We start from the raw sequence: 14382 nt of genomic DNA on the forward strand, positions 1-14382 counted from the left end.
TGAGCGACACAGCTGTACTGATCTAGGTCTGTAGTGTAGACCTGGCCTTGGAAAATGAGAGTGATAAAGAAAGGTTAAAACCAGAACACAGTCAGTCAAGAGGAAAGAGGTTCAGACATAGATGCTGTATGCGAATGAGCAAATTCTCATTAGATACAGATCGAACATGTAGTAAAGGCCCCACAACAGGAAGATTTAGGTATAAAACGAAAACAGGAAACAAACTGCCGTCCCTGTAAACAATGAAGGCTTCAGCCCCACAGAAAATTTGGAAATTCATTAGGGATAATGACATCTATTTTGCCAGGAGGTAGGTGGATAGACTCAAGGAATTGATAGTGGTCCCATCCAGCCCAATTTTTCTACCAAGCTATTTGAATTAGCAGGACAGGTCACCCGAGGTTAAATAAGATCACTAAAAGTTAATTTAGGCCAAGACCACAGGAGGCTAGGAGTGCTCATTCCACAGCAGAAGCCCTTAAAATTTACCCAGCTGGACCGGAGTTGATTGTAAGGCTGGTTATAGGAAGCCAATAAAGATGCCAGACATTACCTCCAAAGTAGTCTTCAGGGTCATTATGTTTTCGCTGCAGACCTCCACATTGTTTAAGGTCACCTGGAACAAAGAGGAAGGCGCATAATGGAACTGCACAGTAAGTCACCTGCAAATAGGTAAGTGTAGAAGACATGATATGTTTCCAGTGATGGCCGATCTACCCTCCCCCCACTACTGTTTTATATATAAAAGTGTTTGAGTGACAGCTCTCTGCCTCATTCCTGCAGGAAGTCCCACCCTTGCGTTTTGCACCGCTTTTGTGGCAGCATCACAGAGAACACTCTGGGTTGCGAACGCCCAGAGCCAGCTGCTTACACACAAGTATGTAGCAGATGACAAGTAAAAGTCCAGGAAAACGGTGATGAAAAGCAAGTCTTTGATGGGCAGGCAGGAGAGCGCAGAAATTCTTCTGCCCTGTTGATAATCCTCGTTAAAGCTTCAGCAGTGGTGATGCTTTGCTCTTCACCTGTTGAAGTAAACGTCAGGGCGATACTGAGATTTCCTGGAGACAGGAAAACGAGCCGGGCTGACAGGTGAATGAGGGACTCCAGCAGGAGTGCTGACATTTTAAGTACTTTCCTTCAGGAAATGCACAGCCCTGTCACCGAGCATGTAATGAAATAAAGCCATTGGCCCTGCACCCTCCCTTCACTCATGCCTTTGTTGTTATCTATCCTCCAAGCACAATGAAATTTGCTAAAAGGAACCACCTGCATAACCTCCTTATTGCTATGCATTCACAGTGCTGCCGTGGGCAGACAGGGCGTGCAGGTCTGTGCCAGCCATCATCACAGCTGCCAGTCAAGGGACTTCGCTTGAGGTCTGCTTGGCATCAAGGGTGTCCCATCAGTGGGAAACCCTTTCAGTGCTGGATCAGGAAACCAGTCAAACAGTGCAGTCTCCCATATGCATGTGTAGGGCATGGGTGTCCCGAGATCTATACAGTGCTCCTCCAGATGGAGGGAAGCAGCAGAGAGGTGACAGAGGAGGTACTCCCGAGGGCTCACATTTCTTGCTCTCTAAAGTTGACTTCCAGGCTCTGAAGCCTGAAACACGGCCGGCTATAGCACCACAGTGAAGAGAAGACAACGGAATGGCTCTCACACTCCAAGTGCAGTGGCCGCCTGTGATGAAAACCCCTTTGTTGTATCAGCAGAGCTCATTCATCCTATGCAATCCTTCTGTGCAAGAGTTCCCCTCTGGGGAGAAGTGGCATGCTCCCAGTGCCTCTTTGCAGGGCATCGGTGCTAATCTCAGTTCTCAGTGCAGAGCAGACCCACTTTCCCAGCCAAGGGGAACACACAGTCATGACAGCTTGTGGGATAACTGGAGGATCTTGCCTGGCTAAGTATCCAGGGAGGAATGGTTTGGGAGACCTACTCACAGGAGATGCAGCATCAACCTTCTACCAGGAGTCAGAGGTCACCCTGCCCCATCCTGGCTCTCAGGCCATGGTCTATAACTCAAGCCCATGAGACAAACTTTCTGGTTCCTGGGACACTAGATATCCAAGCATCTCCCTTTCCTCACATTCTCCAGGCCCTCTATCCTTGCCACCTGCCCTCCCCTCCATCCAAGCCTGCACAAAACCCACCAGAAAGGACTGCTTGGCCTCATCAGTGCTTTCGATGCCTTTGGTGTCAAACTTGCCCTGCTGCAAGCTGCTGTGCATGATGTTCACCGCGCTGGTCACCCCCCTCTGGATGTCTTGGAATGTGGTGGCCGGGAAGCCCAGCTTCAGCTTGGTGCACAGAACCTCCCTGGGGACGGACAGAGCACACTGTGCCTTAGTACCGAACAGAGCAAGCCAATCAGGTGGACAGAGAAGCATCAGGTCAGGCCCAGTTGCACAAGCCCAGCCCTCGACTCCAGGGAAAGTGGCCACGACTCACCCTGGGAAGAACATATGAGAATTAAGATGGCCCATTTCTGCTGGGAGATGGTATAGTCCACTCCTTGAGCACGCTTTGGTTCGCTGTAAAATGCACTCAACAGACCAATATCAGGACAGGGTAACTGCTAGAAGTCAAGGATACTTTAGTCCCGGAGAAAAGGTTCCATACGCTACCACGTCTGGGAAGCCAACTCGTGCAGCCTTGTTGAATTCACCTTACACAGGAGGCTGCTTCCAAAATCACCCAGTGCAGCTAGGAGTACTTCTAGGATGATTTTACAAGTTACAAAACTCTTCGTGTGACTAAAACCCAGCCCACTAGTTCATCCCAGTTCCTTAACTTGTAATTCTGGTCCTTCCTTAGCTCTGTTGTGGATACTAGCATTCCAGCTACTGGTTCATGAAGGTACCTCCCTAGCTTGCACTGGGCAGAACATTAATGTATTTTGCCTTTGACAACTTTCTTGTTTTCTAAAGCCAAAGCTGACTTCAGCTTTGCAAAGCATTGTGGGATACATAGCACCAGTGAACAGGATTACGGAACACAGACCAAGTCAGGCCATGTAACCACAAGAAAGATATACAACGTTATATTGATAGTGTGTGCTTAATGCTTATTACCATTCCTGGTGTGAATAAAGTGAGACACACAGATATATAATAATTAGACTAGCAAATATTGGTCAGCAGTTCCCTTCTGCTCAAGTCAGGAGCCAGGATCTAGGCATGGCAAACAGAACCCTGCCAAATCGTTCTGCTCCTCACAATGTCCATTGCCCAGCATCCAGGGATCCAGCCAAAATGCTTCCTTCTCGAGCTCTCACCCAAATGGGCTGGTTGCAATAGCTTGTTGAGATCAGTCACTTCTGTATTCCCTCTGGCTACTGCCATCTCGGGATGCAAAACAGGCACAGGTTGATTTCTGTACCCACATGCCCTCTGTTCAAAAGCATCAAGCAGCCACTCAAGTTGCTGCATTAAAGTGGCCCCAGGGAACCTCACCTGCCATGTGGAGCTCTAAGGTGAATGCCCGCAAGTGGCCCAGCACAGACTGTACAATCGCACAGGTAAAACACGTATAAGTACTACACGGATTTCCTCCCAGCCCTTTTGATGACTTTTGGTCTTGAGGCTCTTGCACCCATTCGCCCCACCAAGGCCACCAAGGGCCTGTTTTCACATGGCATGTCGCAGAGAAGAGACATGCTTGAGGTTAGAAGCATGGGAATTCAGAGGCTCTACATGCAGGAAACACCATCCTATAGCAAACACAGTGTTTGCTAAGTACGCAACAAAACCAGATCCGAATAAGGGGGGAAATCAGTTATGGCCTTTTCTGATAAATAGTGTTTCTCTCACCCCTGCATCCTTCCGCGTGCCCTCTGGGGGACTCGGAGACAGCACTCAGCCCCAGGGACGCCTGCAGGCAGCCTGCCCCATTACCTGAAGTCAGACTCCAGCTCGGTGGTGGAGTGATTGATCATGGCACAGAGACAATCTATGCTGGAGCTGGACAGGGCGCGCCCTATGCACTTCTTCACTATGTAGAAGACGTCATCCACCATGCTGGAGGTCAGCTGACCCTTCTCACACATGTCCATAGCAACAGCCTGAAGGGAAAGAAAACTCACAGCAGTGAGTGCAGCAGGTAAGGGACCAACAAGTCCGGAAGTGACTGAGATAGGTTCCCTGAGTGGCTCAGGTTCACCTTCGGCTGCACGGCTCAAAGAAATATCCAGCCCCAAGCACAGGTCCCCCTTCCTGCAGGCTGCCCACCCACCTTCCTGGGGCAACTAGCCCTCCCAGCCCCACTCGAGCCAGGTTATTTCTCAGAGCAGCACGTCTCCAAGCCTAAGCAGCACTGAGCGTCTACGGGTACAGCCCCATTTGTTAGTTCTCAATGTTCAATGGTGGAACGGGGAAGATGACCAGGATGCTCCTTCTTCCACCCCCACCCCTATGTGCTCCGAGAGCTCCACTCCTTTGCAGTGCTCATTCCCCCGGCAGCACACTGCCTCTCCACAGCACACCCAGCCAGGGACCTCGGGCCCTGATGTCACACGGCAACATGACACGCAGCTGGTAAAAATCAGAGCCAGGCTGGGGGGGTCTACCTATTAACACATGATCTGTCTCACAGGGCTCAAACCCAACCTACTTGCATCATCCCCCTCCAGGGTATCAGGTACGTGCTTGTCACCATGTGATGGAAGAGTCTCTTGCACTGCATGGGGCATGAAAGGGGCTCGGGGTACGTGAAACTCATTGTTATGTCACGTTAGGAAGCATCTTAACGTCCAGTCCTGGCTAAGGGTCCTTTGGCATGGCATGCTCAATGGCAGCGCATGGGAGGGCAGGCTGAGGAGCAATGCCGTAAACTGCTAGAATGGCTTTCAACACCAGGATCCAACACACGTCACAAGCTCTGCACAGAGGAGTCACTTCATCCGCTCCTGACATACATCCACCTCTGTGGTGCCTGGAGCTGTTCATCAGCGCACAGCAAGCATTTAGTGCAGGAAGCTAAGGATAGGAGCGTGGCTGACACGGCGGGATATCCAGGTCAGTGGAGTCATTCCCCACGTTAGAACTTGGCCAGGACAACAAGGATAACACTCCTACTCTAGCAAGAGGCGCCAAGACCACAGTTCTACACCCCATCAGCCCAGCAACGCCGCAAGCCACCCTTGGTCTACTATTGCTTCCGAGGAAAACTGCCCCCAACAGCACCTCCAGCAGTGGTCTGGGTTTTCCTTAGGCGACTGTGGCCAGGTGCAACTCTGCGAAGCCTACCGAGTCTGACCAGACCATCCGCTTGGGGTGTCCGGTTGCAAGCCTTACTCCATATCCATATGGGGGACTCTGGGCTGGGAAGCTCAGAAAGGAGTTTTTCAATTAATTCTGTACATTGTTCGTGTGAAATTGTTCCCAATGACCGCCCCAGAGGTCGTTTACTGAAAGGGGCCAGGGGAATGCATGGAATCCCCATACACGACGTGTGGCAGGGAGCCCCCTGCATGTCTTCACCCAGCAGGACTGTGGAGCAGCAGGAACCAGAGGCTTCCACCTCCTTAATCCCCTGTGGATTTCAAGGCCCGGTCCCCACCCCAGGCTACCCAGGATGCAGGCCCTACCTTGTTGACAGTCTCCCGCATGAAGTACTCCTCCATGGTGATGTAACAGCCAATCAGCTCTTGCATGGTGCGGCTCAACAGGCAGTTGTTGAGAAGCTTGTCCAAAGACTTTTGATGTGCTGCAGAGAGCAAGCCAGAACCATCACCAGTGACGGAGCACCCGAAAGCACTTCCCCATGGCCACCTCAGCGGGGCAGCAGCGACCTGCCGGAATGGCACCCGACAGGCACATACTGTACAAACCCTGCCGCCCTGAACGAACCGTGTGTCTGAACTGTGCAGCAAAGGACAGCAGACAGCTCTGCCACCCTGACTCTGGGGGTATCCTGTACCAGCACCTGGCAAAGCCCCTCGGCATGCCAACTGCAGTCACGCTGCCTGAGCTGAGAGAAGCCGGGTGAGCTGCAGAAGCAGCATATTTAGTTACTGGGCAGAGGACAAACATGCAACTCATCGGTCAGCTGCTCCTCCTGCGGGAGAGCTGAGCTCCAAAGGGAGGCCCACCCCAACGGCAGCTGGGAAGATGACAGCTATGGCTGTGGGTCCTCGAAAGCGCAAGGTGTAAATTACAGGATCCTCAGGACTCCAGCAGTGAGACAAAGCACCCAGAGGGATATGAGAGGAAATCAAAGCTAGCCATGACCTCGATTAAGACACCAGACATTTAAGACACCCTTCATTTAAATTCCTCACCCCTTCCCAGGCTACTGCTCCCTTCCCCAGCTCTCCAGCCTACGTGTATCGAAGTTCACTCTGCTCAGAGAGAGACTTAGTTACCTTAAGGATTCTACACCGAAAAGGGGGCTGTTTGCTTTAGTGCCATGGCTCCCAAACTGGGGTTTGCGGAGAGCGAGTGGGTCACATGCTGCTGGCTCACCTCCGTTTCCAGCTACTATGTAACAGACAGACATGCGAGTGGGAGCTGGCCCATGCAGCCATGAAAGAAAGCAGTGGTGTCCATGACACACTCTCCCCTCCATGCTTCAAAAATATTTAAGAACCCCGTTTTAGAGAACTAAGGTAGTGCATGCAAAGCATGCCAGACACCTGCCAGCCAGGGAGAGATATAGAAGACAAGCCCTGCACCAAAGGAGGTCCAGGGCAACACCATGGTGTGATATCACCTCCAAATTTCAACAATGGCACCGTCTACCTGCTTTGGGTGGGTGGAGGAGAGAGTCCATCCTTTGCATTTGTTAAGTCCGACATGCAACCCTGCCAGCTGCGGGGAAAGGAGACCAAGTAGCAGAAGGTAAAAGCTAGTCTCCAAACCAGCTAGCAGAAGAGCCTGACTGCACTAGAGGGCCAGGTTTCCTGTGCACACCGCTCTTCAGGTCTCCCAACAGTGAAGGAGGAGGACATGCTCCAAGAGACGCGCTACTGAGGGGTCAGACTGTGCAGGAGGTTGGATGCATGAAATGCTATTGTGAAAACGGGGGTCCCCATGCCACACGGTCCAGCCCTCCAGAGCGCTATCCCAGAAACTGCCTTCAACGAGCCGTCGCATAGCAGTGCCTGCTCTCACCCAGCCAGCTACCCACTGAGGAGCTGTAAAGACGGAGCCAGAGAAGCAATGGCATTCAAAGGATTACCTTGCTTTACCTCCTCCGAGGCCATGGAGTCTTCCACCTCAAAGTCCGAGACGATCCGTCTCTTGATAAATCTGAGGTACAGCTCACTGCGGGCATTCATCAAGGTGACCTCTGTCAAAATGGGGTCAAGTTCCCTGCAAGGGGCACAGTGAGAAAAAGTGTAGCAAGCCCACAAAAGGAAGGGCACTCATTTTCCTAAACCAAATGACACGACAAGGCAGCACATTCTACAGAATCATGGATGCTCATTTCTGAGGGAGCTGGGAGAGCCAAAGCTCTGCAAGATGGCTCAGAACAGCCCATCATTCCCTTTACTTTCAAATGCATTGCTGAACTCAGGCCTGCTGAGACTTGCTTCTGGCAACTTTATTATGGGTAGTAAAACACAGGACCTGCTAGACTTGAGCAGGCCAGGAGTCCAGCCAGCCCTCAGAGTGGCCAGCACCGGCTATTTCAGAGAAAAGTGCAAGACACCTACAGTCAAGGTTCCTTCCCCACTCTGAACTCTAGGGTACAGATGTGGGGACCTGCATGAAAACCTCCTAAGCTTATTTTTACCAGCTTAGGTTAAAACTTCCCCAAGGTACAAACTATTTTCCTTTTTCCCTTGGACTTTATTGCTGCCACCACCAAGTGTCTAACAGATATATAACCGGGAAAGAGCCCACTTGGAAACGTCTTTCCCCTCAAAATCCTCCCTAAACCCTACACCCCCTTTCCTGGGGAAGGGTTGATAAAAATCCTCACCAATTTGCATAGGTGAACACAGACCCAAACCCTTGGGTCTTAAGAACAATGAAAAAGCAATCAGGTTCTTAAAAGAAGAATTTTAATTGAAGAAAAAGAATCACCTCTGTAAAATCAGGATGGTAAATACCTTACAGAGTAATCAGATTCAAAACATAGAAAATCCCTCTAGGCAAAACCTTAAGTTACAAAAAGACACAAAAACAGGAATATCCATTCCATTCAGCACAGCTTATTTTCTCAGCCATTTAAACGAACAGAATCTAATGCATATCTAGCTAGATTACTTACTATGTTCTAAGACTCCATTCCTTTCTGTTCCCGGCAAAAGCAACACACAGACAGAGAGAACCTTTGTTTCTCCCCTCCTCCAGCTTTGAAGGTATCTTGTCTCCTCATTGGTCATTTTGGTCAGGTGCCAGCGAGGTTATCCTAGCTTCTTAACCCTTTACAGGTGAAAGGGTTTTTCCTCTGGCTAGGAGGGATTTTAAAGGTGTTTACCCTTCCCTTTATATTTATTACACCTACAGTGGACAGTTATCGAAGAACCTGCCCAAAGAGGAAGTTTCCTCCTATCCCCAAACAGCTAGGAGACTTCTTGTGTCCTGAAGCAAAAGGGATTATGATTGGTATTAAATTCAGGGTCACAAGACATTCACTGGTCAAGCAGTTTACCATGTAAAATAACCACCCTGGCATATAATGCACAAAAGGAGCAAAGGATGGATTTATCAAAAAGCTCTGCAAAAATAATTAAAGAACAATGTTCATTATGTTGGTGGATGCGACTACCATTGATAGGCTGGGACAGAAGCCATACTAGACCCAGCTAGCAATAGGTGTGATCCCTGCCCAGCCAGGGCTGGAATCTCCTGGACACTGCTCCCTCCGTGTGTGCTTTGGTATACAAACATTCATTACAAATCCTTGGCAAGAGCTAGTCTGCACGTGCAAACAAGGGGTTTGTCTTGATTCAGCAGGTGAGGAAACACACAATGGTACCTGCATGCAAAGAATAGCACATTGAGTGTGCAGAGAAAAGGTAGTTTCTTCTAATTTAAAAGGAAACATACTCCTTGAGCCTGCTTCAAAATCACTGTGCAAACATGACTTAAGCCTTGTCTACGCTGGCAGCAGCACGAAGGGCACGTGTAGCTACATGCCGCAGTGAAAAGTGGGCTGTATCCATGCTGGTGTGTACTACATATGGCAGTGAAAGGCTCTGGCGGGGGGAGCTCCCGGAGTCTTTGCCTGCTGCCCCCCCTGCCAGAGCCTTTCATTGCAGCAGGGATGCTACACTGCTAAAAAATAGCTGTGTAGACATGGGAGGCACTGCTTGGGCACTGGAGAGCTGTCTAGGGTATGTGCCCTAAGGGTCTGGCATGTCTTCACTCACCTAAGCTATGCCTCATTATCTACACTGCTATTTTTACCCATGCTGGGGGGACGTGCAGTATATGTTCTCTGTACACCACTGTAAATGTAGACGGTGCCTTACACAAAGCCTCACCACCAACCTGATGGGCAGGGAAATATTATCATCCCATTTTACAGATGGGAAAGCTAAAGCCCAGAGAAAATAAGAACAAAATGGCCATGCTGGGTCAGACCAATAGTCCATTTAGCCCAGTATCCTGTCTTCCGACAGTGTCCGGTGAAAGATGCTTCAAAGGGAATGAACAGAACAGGGCGATTATCAAGTGATCCATCTTTTGTTGTCCAGTCCCAGCATCTGGCAGTCAGAGGTTTAGTGACACCCAGAGCATGGGGTTGTGTCCCTGACCATCTTGGCTAATAGCCATTGATGGACCTTATCCTAATGATGAACTTATCTAATTCTTTTCTGAACCCAGTTATAGTTTTGGCCTTCAAAACATCCCCTGGCAACGAGGTCCAGAACGACTTGCCGAAGGAGGTTACACACGGCGAGTGTAATAAATGGTCATATACAATCACAAAAAGAAATTGTTTGAACAAAAATGTTTGTATTTTTTTTTATATGCATTTCTAGCACCTTGACGTGGTGGGAAGGCTTGTGTTTTCCAGTGTGCCTGAGAACTCTGCCGGCGGGAGCCTAAACTCCTGAGAGCCACCCAAGGGGAGGGACTGGACGAAAAGCTGCTCCTCCAGGTTGGGAGCTGAGCATTAGGCTAATCTAGCCTCGCCGAGACATAAGCCAACAAACTATCCTCATAAAGAAGTTAAATTATAGAAACACACCAAGGTAGGTGTGTTGTTCAGGGATGGCAGAGCTTGGTGTGCTCTAAGTGACATCCGACTGCATGGGAAGGATTCAGCTGTATTTACCTGGCATGCACAAGCGTGGTATCTGGGCTTCCAATGGCTTTAATCTGGGGCAACTGACGAGTTTAAGACCATAATGAGCGGGGAAAATGAAGTATTTCAATTTATTAGAGAGAAATTGATGCAACAGAATCTCGCTGTGTGGAGGGAACACAGTCCAGAGCCCAGAGTTCTGATTCCAGCTCTGCCATGGACTTGCTGTGTGGGAAGTCACAACACCCCATGGTGGATCACTTTTCCCAGCTATAAGAGTCACCATCTCCCTCACCAGAGAGGGCTGGCAGAGCTGCAGATTGGGCATCAGCCTCCTGCACTGTCCTATTCCTAGGCCTTCAGGGAAGTCAAGATCTGATACTTCAGGTAATGAACAAGCAGAACAAAGAAGCGTTGAGACCATCTTTATGAACCCCTATGAAAGGGCAATAAAGACACACACCAAAGGGATTTTATGCTTTAGTGGTTGTCAAGCATTTGGAAGATGGAAGGTGCAAGCTACCTGCGAAGCAGCGTTAATGCCAGAGGAATAGTGTGGAGGAAGAGAGCAGCTAGTGTTTTATTTTCTGTACCTTGGTTCAATCTTTTCTGTAGCTGAACTTCTCACCATGCTGTTTTGAACGTGCTGGAACTGCAATTGTGAGAACAGGAGAGCCATCACCATCTCCACCCGCCATCGCCCTTAACCCCACGCTAGGTTCCCCTATAGGACCGATCCTGCTGAGGAGCAGCTGGCACAGGGAGGTCCGAGGAAAAACCGACCCACTTGCATCCCCTGTTCCCCAGCAACTGAACTTACTGTGGGGCTCAGTGAGGACTTAGGCCAGGCAGAGCAAACGCAGATGGCCTCTAAAGGTGTGTGCCTATGAGACAGCTAACAGCAGTGCTGTAGCTGGCAGGAGGATCACTGAAAGAGTTAGAGACACAGTCTAGCTCAGAACGCCCCACAGGATTTCTCCTGTTCACCCAGTCAAGCCCCAAAGGATCATCTTTGTTTCTCCCACTCATGTCCTGTGGCCGCTGTCCTTCAGGGCAAAGAGTGGATGCCCACTTCCTGGCACTCTGTCAGCCATCAGGGCAGTGATGAGTAACGCCAGGTCCCTTCCACCCACTCACAAGTAGGGTTGCCAACTCTGCCTGAAGCTCTTCCAGGAGATTTTTTTTTCCCAACATGACAATGTCATTTTCTTAAAATATCCCATTGAAATCTCCCAGACTGTTTTCAATAGTCACTGGGAGATTGATGCCAATTCCAGGAGACTCAGTCCTGGGGGGTTGGCAACCCTACTCACAAGGCTGAGCTTGCTGCCTCAAACCTGCTGGCCTGGAAAGTGAGGTACCAAGCCCAAACTTCCCACATGGCCATGCAGAGCCCAGCATCGAGGCTCATGGAGCACACACCACTTGCAAAGGATTACAGGAGGTTAGAGAATCACTAGGTATGAGGCTCAGAGCCAGCTCTAGACCGCAGCCCAGTCAATCTACACTGCACATCACTCTTACCTGCCTGTGATAGTCCCTCTGCTTGATGAACTTGTCCACCACCTTCTCCACCTGCTGGTCACACTCCACCTGCAAGTGCTTGATCAGGGTGTACAGCTTCCCTGGCCCATAGTAGGTCTCCACTATGGGCTGGTGGGTCTCCACGATCCGAGCGATTCCTGCCAGAAGATAGTGGTGGTGATTTTTCGTGGCTTTAACGGTGGTAGGAAGCACCAGGCAGGGCAATTGCCCAATCCTGACCAAGACCTGGGCTGTGGCATCCTGATCTAGGGCGTAGGAAGGGGTACACAGCACCTCCCCAAGTGCAGCTCAGAATCCAGGCTGGTGGGATCCTCATATCACCCACCCCTACATCCTGGAGTGCCCTTCTCCCTCCCCGAAGTTATAGCCTCCACCTTCTCTCCCTTTTCAATCTAGGTCTGCTCTGCGAGCGAGGGGTGCGAGTTCCCTGCTTGGATACACACACGAGGGTAGCCCAGGGAGAGCTGGTGCCGGTATACACAGCACCGTAGCTGCAGGAGCATGGGCGGCAGCAGCAGAGGCATGGCTGAGCCATGCCAAGTACAAAAGCCAGTGGGCATGTACCCAGCCCATGCCGCTCAGCCATGCCGCCGCTGTCCAGGCTGCCACGGCTGCGGTGCTATTTCTACTCGCGCTAGCTCCAACCGAGAGACTGCACTACCTGAGCATGAGGGCTGCAGCAGATACCTTGCAGCCACTCCCAGGCAGCTCTTCGTGGGAGGCAAGCCAGCCCTCTCCCAGAGACTGAAAGGCCAGCCCCTCAACCATGCCTTCAGCCTCAATGCACTCCCAGCTGCCTGCTCCAAAAGCAGGGCACGTCGTGCTCGCTGCCAGCCAATGCAGCCAGCACCAGACGCAGGTGGGCCACCAAGCGCATTTGCCAGGTATAAAGTTTTGCACAGAAGAAAGCTGCAGCTCCCTAATCACCAGTTAAGCCAACTGGAAAAGAAACCTCTTCCCACAGCCAACACCAAAGCAGATCCTGAATGCCAAAGACTGAGTTCAATCCCCTACACACCCTTAATGCTACAAGAGAACAGTTCTAGCTCTAGAAAACTCATCTCAAGGCAAACTCTGCTCCTCTTCCCCAGACAGATGCTCCGAAAGCCAGCCCTGTGTTCTGCACTTCACACCACTGCCAGGCAAGCCTAGAAGATACACTCTGGGCGGTCAGCAGCAGCAGAGTGCAAACACAGGAGAGTGGCTTGGCAGTAGCATAGTATGGGATGACAGCAGAGCACTCTATTCCTTTCCTTGATGGTCTTCCCACAACACACATACCAGTCCCTGGCCCTCCACTCTCAAGGAGGGCAAGAGCTGCCTTGCCCCAACCCCAGAGAATCAGCCCAGGGAGGGACAGCAGCTCTTTGGCCTTCCGGGCTGGGATTTGTTCATCCAGTCAGGTGAGGCTGGGGAGCTGTGCGTCTGGAAAACTCTTCAGCAACTAACGAATTTGTTTGGGGGAGCCGGAAGGGAAAAGGGCAGCTTTCATGCCCCGTTCACCAAGCCCTTTCACATCCAGCTGACTATTGAAGGCAGAGATCTACAACTCTTCCTGTCTGGCTCTGGTTCAGTCCCTTAGGCTGAGAGAGACTGAGAAGGATAAATTCCAGGAGGAGCTGTGGGGAGGAAGCCAGCTGGTCCTTTGCAAGTCCCTCTCCTGCCAGCCAAAGCGGAACAAAGAGCGAGCTCCAGACCCAATGCCCCCTGCTGGCCAGAGACAGACAGCACTCCAACAACCCTTGTACTCTATTCCAGCACCACCGAGAGGAAAACGGCGCTGTTCTGCCCTCCTGCAGCCAGAAATGAGAGCTGCGATATTGTCTGGGCACCTTCCATCGCGGAAGATTTCCAGCTGACAAACCGTGCAGGGAGGGATTACCTTCGAAGAGGAGCGTCAGTGTATCTGCAAAGATGACTGCAGCCCTACGGTCACTCATGTCTGTCTCCATCACCAGTAACAGGTTCTCCTTGGCTTTGTTAGCGACCTAAACTCCGGGGGAAGGAGTGCGTCAGTGTGGTTCTGGTAGAGCCCTCGCACAAGGGAGACTTTTGCCCTCCTGCCCCATACAGCCCTTCCCCCTGCTGTTCCACCTTCCCTGCCACCAGCACGACAAGACACATGGACCTTACAGAGCAGGTGTTGATGCTTTGGGTCAGATGGCAGAGGAGACTCCAGGGGTAGGGCAGTCTACATCTCTAGCAGAAATGGGTGTATTCAGCTGTGCTATGCAAACAGGAACCACTGTTAAAACAGCAGACAAATCCTAGCTTCTCACCTCTAGAAAACCTAGCGAAAGGCAGCCTAGCAAATACCCCCAACACCATTCACCAGGGCTCCTGCGCCCTCTGCAGAGAGCTGTAGAACATGAGATCAATGTGGTACAGCCTGGCTTCCTTCAGCACGTGGGTACCTGACTGTAATTCCCTTTTACACCACTGGGGGGCACCCCAAGTGCTTTCTGTGAAGACAAAGTAGCCCAGCAAGGCCCTTCCTGTCTCTCACCCCCAAGACTAGAGGGTCAAAAAGAAGGGCCATGGGAATCTCCAAGGCACCTAACTGTACCTCTGACCTTGTTCTATGCACTGTGATCTCCTTCCAGACACTCTTCACCCTTCCCTCCCCATTCTGCCCCA

The 14382-nt window shown here is 50.9% G+C and overlaps 1 protein-coding gene across 3 annotated transcripts in view; it reads right to left on the minus strand.

The window, feature by feature from the left end:
* Positions 1-14382, minus strand: part of COG4 (component of oligomeric golgi complex 4) — a 31988-nt gene that overhangs the window by 8015 nt on the left and 9591 nt on the right. For all 3 annotated transcript variants that reach the window (XM_073307203.2, XM_073307202.2, XM_073307204.2), the window contains 8 exons: positions 13628-13733; positions 11725-11882; positions 10794-10852; positions 7177-7310; positions 5585-5703; positions 3894-4060; positions 2151-2316; positions 554-616 (listed from right to left, as the gene is read on the minus strand). In XM_073307203.2, the coding sequence (XP_073163304.1) occupies positions 554-616; positions 2151-2316; positions 3894-4060; positions 5585-5703; positions 7177-7310; positions 10794-10852; positions 11725-11882; positions 13628-13733 (972 nt within the window). The remainder of the gene's footprint in view (positions 1-553; positions 617-2150; positions 2317-3893; positions 4061-5584; positions 5704-7176; positions 7311-10793; positions 10853-11724; positions 11883-13627; positions 13734-14382) is intronic.

The sequence above is a fragment of the Lepidochelys kempii genome, chromosome 12 (genome assembly GCF_965140285.1).
Source record: "Lepidochelys kempii isolate rLepKem1 chromosome 12, rLepKem1.hap1, whole genome shotgun sequence".
In the NCBI taxonomy this organism is placed as follows: Eukaryota; Metazoa; Chordata; order Testudines; family Cheloniidae; genus Lepidochelys; species Lepidochelys kempii.